Source organism: Gobio gobio (assembly GCF_949357685.1).
Source record: "Gobio gobio genome assembly, chromosome: 19".
In the NCBI taxonomy this organism is placed as follows: domain Eukaryota; kingdom Metazoa; phylum Chordata; class Actinopteri; order Cypriniformes; family Gobionidae; genus Gobio; species Gobio gobio.
In genome coordinates, this window is record NC_137112.1 from 1,416,329 (window position 1) to 1,426,328 (window position 10,000).

Here is a 10,000-nt window from a genome sequence, read left to right on the forward strand (position 1 = left end):
ACACACTACAGACACACTTTACAGACACACTTTACAGACACAAACACATTACACACACTTTACAGACACACTTTACAGACACACTTTACAGGCAATTTACAGGCGCAATTTACAGGCGCACTTTACAGACGCACTTTACAGGCGCACTTTACAGGCGCACTTTACAGGCGCACTTTACAGGCGCACTTTACAGACGCACTTTACAGGCGCACTTTACAGACGCACTTTACAGACACACTTTACAGACACACTTTACAGGCACACTTTACAGACACACTTTACAGGCACACTATAAAGACACACTTTACAGACGCACTTTACAGACGCACTTTACATACGCACTTTACATACGCACTTTACAGTCACACTTTACAGACGTACTTTACAGACGCACTTTACAGGCGCACTTTACAGACGCACTTTACAGACGCACTTTACAGGCGCACTTTACAGACGCACTTTACAGACGCACTTTACAGTCACACTTTACAGTCACACTTTACAGTCACACTTTACAGGCACACTTTACAGGCACACTTTACAGACGCACTTTACAGACGCACTTTACAGACGCACTTTACAGACACACTTTACAGACACACTTTACAGACGCACTTTACAGACGCACTTTACAGACACACTTTACAGTCACACTTTACAGACGCACTTTACAGACGCACTTTACAGACGCACTTTACAGTCACACTTTACAGGCACACTTTACAGGCACACTTTACAGGCGCACTTTACAGGCGCACTTTACATACGCACTTTACAGACACACTTTACAGACACACTTTACAGACACACAGTTTTACAGACACACTTTACAGACACACTTTACAGTCACACTTTACATACGCACTTTACAGTCACACTTTACAGACGCACTTTACAGGCGCACTTTACAGACGCACTTTACAGTCACACTTTACAGACACACTATAAAGACACACTATAAAGACACACTATAAAGACACACTTTACACACACGCTACAGACACACTTTACAGACACACTACAGACACTTTACAGGCGCACTTTACATACGCACTTTACAGACGCACTTTACAGACGCACTTTACAGTCGCACTTTACAGGCGCACTTTACAGGCGCACTTTACAGGCACACTTTACAGGCACACTTTACAGGCGCACTTTACAGGCGCACTTTACAGGCGCACTTTACAGGCGCACTTTACAGGCGCACTTTACAGGCGCACTTTACAGGCGCACTTTACAGGCACACTTTACAGGCGCACTTTACAGGCGCACTTTACAGGCACACTTTACAGGCACACTTTACAGGCACACTTTACAGGCACACTTTACAGTCACACTTTACAGACACACTTTACAGACACACTTTACAGGCACACTTTACAGACACACTTTACAGGCACACTTTACAGGCACACTTTACAGCCGAGCGAGTCTCACCTCCATGGCCGCGTTCACCGCAGTGTCTGCACCCAAACTGAAGTCTGTTCCCGGCACGTTGTTGCTGATCGTAGCCGGAATCACACACATGGGGATACAGAGTTCATCATAGTGACCTCGAGCTTCAACCAGCTGAAGAACGCCTTCATACGCCTGCGGGAGTGAACACTCATCAAACACACATTCTCTCACACACACACACACATGCTCTCACACACACACACACACACACAACCTGTACCTCAAATCCACCAATCACCAGCAGCGACTGGATGCCGAATTTGCCGATATTCTCCACGATGCTCTCCATGCAGGAGTTGGGAAGAGTTCTAAACAAACATAAAACACCAATGAACGAACAAACTCCAACCACGGAGAAAAGTGCAAACAATAATTGTGTGGATTTGAGGACTTTATTTCATGTTTTAATCAGATGAATCATATCAAGTATCCAGTGAACTGAACGCGAAATTGTGGCAACATAATCTCAGCCAGACAAAATTTAGGGGGTGTTTAAAGGGATAGTTCACCCAAAAATGAACATGACCCCATGATTTACTCTCCCTCAAGTCATCCGAGGTGTGTGTGACATTCTTCTTTCAGATGAATAATCGGAGTTATATTACAAAAGTCCAGGCTAATCCAAGCGTTAGAATTTGATTCATAGTTGCTCTGTTTTTGAAGTCTATAAAAAGTGCATCTGTCCATCATATAACTGCTCCAGCGGCTCTGGGGTGTTAATAAAGGCCTTCTGAAGCGAATCAACGCGTTTGTGGAAGAAAAATATCCATATTTAAAACTTTATAAAGTAAAGTTTCAACCGACCGCCTTCCCTGTTCAATTTCTGGAAGTGTTGAAAGTTCCCCTGCGGATGGAAAGACTAACGTTTCACTTTCAACATTCAACACTTTTCCACAGAAGGTGGAGGCCGAAAGTTTACTTGATAAAGTTTTAAATATGGATATTTTTCTTACACAAACGCATCGATTCGCTTCAGAAGGCCTTTATTAACACCCCAGAGCCGCTGGAGCAGTTATATGACGGACAGATGCACTTCAAAAACAGAGCAACTATTACTGCTGTTATAAAGCTTGGATTAGCCTGGACTTTTGTAATATAACTCAGATTATATTCGTCTGAGAGGAGAATGACACACACACCTCGGATGACGAGAGGGAGAGGAAATCATGGGCTACTGTTCATTTTTGGCTGAACTATCCATTTAATAAACAGATATGGGGTGCAAGATGGACCAATGAGATCACACTGTGGGCGGGGCTAGTCTGATTGACAGCAGACACAGAACCCAAGCGACTTATGAAACGCAGCAGGTTGTGACATCATCCTGGATGAACATGAGAGAGCTGTGATTGGATGCCTGAGACTCTGACCGTTTGGTGCCCAGCAGTGACCCTCCCTGCCCCGTCCAGCCCGCCACGTCCCGCCAGTGAACCTCGATCAGCTGCAGGAAGAGATCAGGGTCACTCATCAGATGAAGGACGCTCAGAGACATGTGATCAGATGAAGGACGCTCAGAGACATGTGATCAGATGAAGGACGCTCAGAGACATGTGATCAGATGAAGGACGCTCAGAGACATGTGATCAGATGAAGGACGCTCAGAGACATGTGATCAGACCGTGTGTGTGTGACTCTCACCGGGCCTTTGGCCAGACCCTCGAAGCCGTCGTGGATGGTGTACACCCGGTGACCCTGAGCAAGCGCCACCCTCACCGCCGACCTCACCGCAGCGTTCATCCCCGCGGCCGGAGCGCCAACGTTCAGGATCGCCATAGAGTGATTACTCTAGAGGAACACACACACACACACACACACAACATTAGTATGCACACACACTACATTGCCAGAAGTGTTGTGACACCCCCCTTCACACGCACATTAGGGCTGAAACTAGGGATGCACCGGTTGACCGGCCAAAAACCGGAACGGTTTTCTTTGTATTTTTCTTTGTGCGCCCGCGTGCACATACGCGCCTATATTGCAATCATTCTCGAAACATGTCACTTGTGTGTTAAAAAACGGAAACTGGAGAACTGAGGGAAGAGACGAGATGCTGAAGGGAATGAAGTGCCGCTTTCCTGCGCGAGCTGAAGTTGTGCGAGCTAAAGTTGCGCGAGCTGAAGTTGCGCGAGCTGAAGTTGCGCGAGCTGAAGTTGCGCGAGCTGAAGTTGCGCGAGCTGAAGATGCGCGAGCTGAAGTTGCGCGAACTTGAGCGAGCTGAAGTTGCGCGAGCTAAAGTTGAGCGAGCTGAAGTTGAGAGAGCTGAAGTTGAGCGAGCTGAAGTTGATCGAGCTGAAGTGGAGAGAGCTGAAGTTGCACGAGCTGAAGTTGCGCGAGCTGAAGTTGCGCGAGCTGAAGTTGAGCGAGCTGAAGTTGAGCGAGCTGAAGTTGGGCGAGCTGAAGTTGAGCGAGCTGAAATTGAGCGAGCTGAAGTTGCACGAGCTGAAGTTGCGCGAGCTGAAGTTGCGCGAGCTGAAGTTGCGCGAGCTGAAGTTGCGCGAGCTGTAGTTGCACGAGCTGAAGTTGCGCGAGCTGAAGTTGCGCGAGCTGAAGTTGCGCGAGCTGAAGTTGAGCGAGCTGAAGATGCGCAAGCTGAAGTTGAGCGAGGTGAAGTTGAGCGAGGTGAAGTTGAGCGAGCTGAAGTTGCGCGAGCTGAAGTTGAGCGAGCTGAAGTTGAGCGAGGTGAAGTGGAGAGAGCTGAAGTTGAGCGAGCTGAAGTTGAGCGAGCTGAAGTTGCGTGAGCTGTAGTTGCACGAGCTGAAGTTGCGCGAGCTGAAGTTGCGCGAGCTGAAGTTGAGCGAGCTGAAGATGCGCGAGCTGAAGTTGAGCGAGCTGAAGTTGCGCGAGCTGAAGTTGAGAGAGCTGAAGTTGAGCGAGCTGAAGTTGCGCGAGCTGAAGATGAGCGAGCTGAAGTTGCGCGAGCTGAAGTTGAGCGAGCTGAAGTTGAGAGAGCTGAAGTTGAGCGAGCTGAAGTTGCGCGAGCTGAAGTTGCGCGAGTTGAAGTTGCGCGAGTTGAAGTTGACCGAGCTGAAGTTGCGCGAGCTGAAGTTGAGCGAGCTGAAGTTGCGCGAGCTGAAGTTGAGCGAGCTGAAGATGCGCGAGCTGAAGTTGAGCGAGCTGAAGTTGAGCGAGCTGAAGTTGCGCGAGCTGAAGTTGAGCGAGCTGAAGATGCGCAAGCTGAAGTTGAGCGAGCTGAAGTTGAGCGAGGTGAAGTTGAGCGAGGTGAAGTGGAGAGAGCTGAAGTTGAGCGAGCTGAAGTTGAGCGAGCTGAAGTTGCGTGAGCTGTAGTTGCACGAGCTGAAGTTGCGCGAGCTGAAGTTGCGCGAGCTGAAGTTGAGCGAGCTGAAGATGTGCGAGCTGAAGTTGAGCGAGGTGAAGTTGCGCGAGCTGAAGTTGAGAGAGCTGAAGTTGAGCGAGCTGAAGTTGCGCGAGCTGAAGTTGAGAGAGCTGAAGTTGCGTGAGCTGTAGTTGCACGAGCTGAAGTTGCGCGAGCTGAAGTTGCGCGAGCTGAAGTTGAGCGAGTTGAAGATGCGCGAGCTGAAGTTGAGCGAGCTGAAGTTGCGCGAGCTGAAGTTGAGCGAGCTGAAGTTGAGAGAGCTGAAGTTGAGCGAGCTGAAGTTGCGCGAGCTGAAGATGCGCGAGCTGAAGATGCGCGAGCTGAATTTGAGCGAGCTGAAGATGCGCGAGCTGAAGATGCGCGAGCTGAAGTTGCGCGAGCTGAAGTTGAGCGAGCTGAAGATGCACGAGCTGAAGTTGAGCGAGCTGAAGATGAGCGAGCTGAAGTTGCGCGAGCTGAAGATGCACGAGCTGAAGTTGAGCGAGCTGAAGTTGCGCGAGCTGAAGTTGCGCGAGCTGAAGTTGAGCGAGCTGAAGTTGAGCGAGCTGAAGTTGAGCGAGCTGAAGTTGAGCGAGCTGAAGTTGAGCGAGCTGAAGTTGAGCGAGCTGAAGTTGCGCGAGCTGAAGTTGAGCGAGCTGAAGTTGAGCGAGCTGAAGTTGAGCGAGCTGAAGTTGAGCGAGCTGAAGTTGAGCGAGCTGAAGTTGAGCGAGCTGAAGTTGCGCGAGCTGAAGTTGAGCGAGCTGAAGTTGCGTGAGCTGTAGTTGCACGAGCTGAAGTTGCACGAGCTGAAGTTGCGCGAGCTGAAGTTGAGCGAGCTGAAGATGCGCGAGCTGAAGTTGAGCGAGGTGAAGTTGCGCGAGCTGAAGTTGAGAGAGCTGAAGTTGAGCGAGCTGAAGTTGCGCGAGCTGAAGTTGAGAGAGCTGAAGTTGCGTGAGCTGTAGTTGCACGAGCTGAAGTTGCGCGAGCTGAAGTTGCGCGAGCTGAAGTTGAGCGAGCTGAAGATGCGCGAGCTGAAGTTGAGCGAGCTGAAGTTGCGCGAGCTGAAGTTGAGCGAGCTGAAGTTGAGAGAGCTGAAGTTGAGCGAGCTGAAGTTGCGCGAGCTGAAGTTGCGCGAGCTGAAGATGCGCGAGCTGAAGATGCGCGAGCTGAATTTGAGCGAGCTGAAGATGCGCGAGCTGAAGATGCGCGAGCTGAATTTGAGCGAGCTGAAGATGCGCGAGCTGAAGATGCGCGAGCTGAAGTTGCGCGAGCTGAAGTTGAGCGAGCTGAAGATGCACGAGCTGAAGTTGAGCGAGCTGAAGATGAGCGAGCTGAAGTTGCGCGAGCTGAAGATGCACGAGCTGAAGTTGAGCGAGCTGAAGTTGCACGAGCTGAAGTTGAGCGAGCTGAAGTTGCACGAGCTGAAGTTGAGCGAGCTGAAGTTGAGCGAGCTGAAGTTGAGCGAGCTGAAGTTGAGCGAGCTGAAGTTGCGCGAGTTGAAGTTGAGCGAGCTGAAGTTGAGCGAGCTGAAGATGCACGAGCTGAAGTTGAGCGAGCTGAAGTTGCGCGAGCTGAAGTTGAGCGAGCTGAAGTTGAGTGAGCTGAAGTTGAGCGAGCTGAAGTTGCGCGAGTTGAAGTTGAGGGAGCTGAAGTTGAGCGAGCTGAAGTTGCGCGAGCTGAAGTTGCGCGAGCTGAAGTTGAGCGAGCTGAAGTTGCGCGAGCTGAAGTTGCGCGAGCTGAAGATGAGCGAGCTGAAGATGAGCGAGCTGAAGTTGCGCGAGCTGAAGTTGAGCGAGCTGAAGATGAGCGAGCTGAAGTTGCGCGAGCTGAAGTTGCGCGAGCTGAAGTTGAGCGAGCTGAAGTTGCGCGAGCTGAAGTTGCGCGAGCTGAAGATGAGCGAGCTGAAGTTGCGCGAGCTGAAGTTGAGCGAGCTGAAGATGAGCGAGCTGAAGTTGAGCGAGCTGAAGTTGCGCGAGCTGAAGATGCACGAGCTGAAGTTGCACGAGCTGAAGTTGAGCGAGCTGAAGTTGCACGAGCTGAAGTTGAGCGAGCTTATCTCTCCTCCTGCACAAGTGTAGATCGTGAGTGTTTGTTCAGCTCAGCTTCTCACGTGTTGGATCGGATGAGAACGAAACAGACTAACTTGTGACAAAGCCGAAATACTTCTTTTTGTAGCCTAACGAAGAACATGCTGCACTTTTGAAATGAAATACTATCAGTTCTGTATAGGATGATCATTTTTATTTTACCTTAAAATTACATTGACTTAATTTGATTTAAAAAGCACCTGCTGTAGCATCTTAGTTTTTTTTCGTTGCACTAAACATTATTTGATTTAACATTTTGGAACAATTATATACTTTGGTTTTATTTAATTTCACTGGTAAGGACTTTTTTTCTTTACACTGAATTTAAAAACAAATGCTGATTTAAGTAACATCTTTGTTTGGGTTGCAGAATATGCAGTTGTTTTTTTCTTTAATTTCACCTTTCAGCCTTTTCATTTCCAATTCAATTTCCTGTTAATTTCAGATTGCGGACTTGTTTTCATTAGCCAAAAGCCAATTTAGCCTGTTAAATACCAAATAAACATCTTGTTCATGTATACTCAATTTTTATTATTATTACACAATTAGATAGTCTCATCATTGCCTGTATTCTGTTCATATGCATGAAGACTCACAAAAGGCGATGTTAGGTAGAATATCATGTTTTCATATTGTTAATTAAAAGGTGAATGAGAATCTGGCAGCTCAATTGTCATGTAAGAGATTAATATGTAATTTTGTCTGCAATGTCATTTGCAGATTAATATTTTACCATTCTTTGTGTCCTGAAGTAAATGTCCTCTTTTTCAGTTCTAAGAAAAGCAGTGGGCCTGTTATTGTTTTACAAATGAAGCTCTTAAAGGGACAGTTCACCCAAAAATGAAAATTCTGTCATCATTTACTTACCCTCAAGTTGTTCCAAACTTGTATGAGTTTCTTTGTTCTGCTGAACAAAAAGGAAGATATTTATTTTGAAGAATGTTTGTAACAAAGCAGAGAGAGCAACCATTGAGTACCATATTATATTTCCCCTACTGTGGTAATCTGCTTGGTTACAAACACTCTTCAAAATATCTTCCTTTGTGTTCAGCAGAACTTATACAGGTTTGGAACAACTTGAGGGCGAGTAAATTATTCATTTACACAATTTTCATTTTTGGGTGAACTATGCCTTTAATACTGAAGCCAAGAGATGTTTGCATTCAAAAATATATATATTTTTTTGTCTGTAATGCAGCTAATTTTTGCTTATTATTATAATTTTTTTTCAATTGAAAGAAAACAGAATATTTAAACAATGCTTAGAGAGCATTTGTGTGTGATTTGAGTTCTGAGAACTTGGCTCAAAGTTCATTAAAACATCCATTTCAAAAGCTGAAGTGATTTTCTTATTTATATATTATAGTTAGAATATGTATAACTCAATGTTTTAACTAATAGGGAAAGCTGAATAATCGGTAAAAATGTACTGATTAGTCGTCGATGGCAATAACAATAATCGATGATTAGTCGATTAATCGTTCTAATAACCGATAGATTAATCGATTATCAAAATAATCGTTTGTTGCAGCCCTAACGCACATGAGCTTTCCATTCTTCATCCGTCGGGTTTAATGTGGAGCTCTAACAGCTCCAGCTCTTCTTTCCTCAAGGTTTAGGAGTGTGTTTATGGGGATTCTTCATTTGTGATGTTGGACGAGAAGGCCTGGCTCTCAGTCTCCGCTCTAATTCATCCCAAAGCTGTTCTATGGGGTTGAGCTCAGGACTCCAGTTCCTCCACCAAACTCGCTCATCCATGTCTTTATGGAGACGCTTTGAGCACTGGAGCAGTCATGCTGGGACAGGAAGGGGCCGTCCCCAAACTGGGCCCACAAAGTCGGGAGCATGAAATTGTCCAAAATGTCTTGGGAGTTCCTTTCACTGGAACTAACCCCTGAAAAACAAAAAAATCCCCCCTCCACCAAACTTGACACTTGGCACAATGCAGTCAGGCAAGTCCCGTTCTCCAGGCAACCGCCAAACCCAGACTCGTCCATGGGATTGTCAGACAGAGAAGCGTGATTGGTCACTCAGAGAACACGTCTCCACAGCTCTAGAGTCAAGTGGCGGCGCGCTTTACCCCACTGCATCCCACGCTGGTGCTGTAAGGCTAGGATGAGCTGCTCGGCCATGGAAACCCATTCCATGAAGCTCTACACACTGTTCTTGAGCTCATATGAAGGCCACAGAAGTTTGGAGGTCTGGAGCTCTTGACTCTGCAAAAGTTGGCGATTTCTGTGACCCTCAGCATGCGCTTACCCCGCTCTGTGACCCTCAGCATGCGCTGACCCCGCTCTGTGACCCTCAGCATGCGCTGACCCCGCTCTGTGACCCTCAGCATGCGCTGACCCCGCTCTGTGACCCTCAGCATGCGCTGACTCCGCTCTGTGACCCTCAGCATGCGCTGACCCCGCTCTGTGGCCCTCAGCATGCGCTGACCCCGCTCTGTGACCCTCAGCATGCGCTGACCCCGCTCTGTGGCCCTCAGCATGAGCTGACCCCGCTCTGTGACCCTCAGCATGCGCTGACCCCGCTCTGTGGCCCTCAGCATGCGCTGACCCCGCTCTGTGGCCCTCAGCATGCGCTGACCCCGCTCTGTGACCCTCAGCATGCGCTGACCCCGCTCTGTGACCCTCAGCATGCGCTGACCCCGCTCTGTGACCCTCAGCATGCGCTGACCCCGCTCTGTGACCCTCAGCATGCGCTGACCCCGCTCTGTGACCCTCAGCATGCGCTGACCCCGCTCTGTGACCCTCAGCATGCGCTGACCCCGCTCTGTGACCCTCAGCATGCGCTGACCCCGCTCTGTGACCCTCAGCATGCGCTGACCCCGCTCTGTGACCCTCAGCATGCGCTGACCCCGCTCTGTGGCCCTCAGCATGAGCTGACCCCGCTCTGTGACCCTCAGCATGCGCTGACTCCGCTCTGTGACCCTCAGCATGCGCTGACCCCGCTCTGTGACCCTCAGCATGCGCTGACTCCGCTCTGTGACCCTCAGCATGCGCTGACCCCGCTCTGTGACCCTCAGCATGCGCTGACCCCGCTCTGTGACCCTCAGCATGCGCTGACCCCGCTCTTTGTGGTTGAGTTGCTGTTGTTCCCAATGGCTTCCACTGTGTTATAATCCCACTAACAG

General features: G+C 48.8%; 1 protein-coding gene across 1 annotated transcript in view; it reads right to left on the bottom strand.

Annotated features, from left to right (window-relative positions):
- The window catches only part of pfklb (phosphofructokinase, liver b), a 36,146-nt gene that overhangs the window by 7,881 nt on the left and 18,265 nt on the right, over positions 1 to 10,000 (bottom strand). Inside the window, exons 13-16 of the mRNA XM_079844717.1 lie at positions 3,100 to 3,246; positions 2,832 to 2,902; positions 1,682 to 1,769; positions 1,441 to 1,593 (exon numbers count right to left, since the gene is read on the bottom strand). Of these exons, the coding sequence (XP_079700843.1) occupies positions 1,441 to 1,593; positions 1,682 to 1,769; positions 2,832 to 2,902; positions 3,100 to 3,246 (459 nt within the window). The remainder of the gene's footprint in view (positions 1 to 1,440; positions 1,594 to 1,681; positions 1,770 to 2,831; positions 2,903 to 3,099; positions 3,247 to 10,000) is intronic.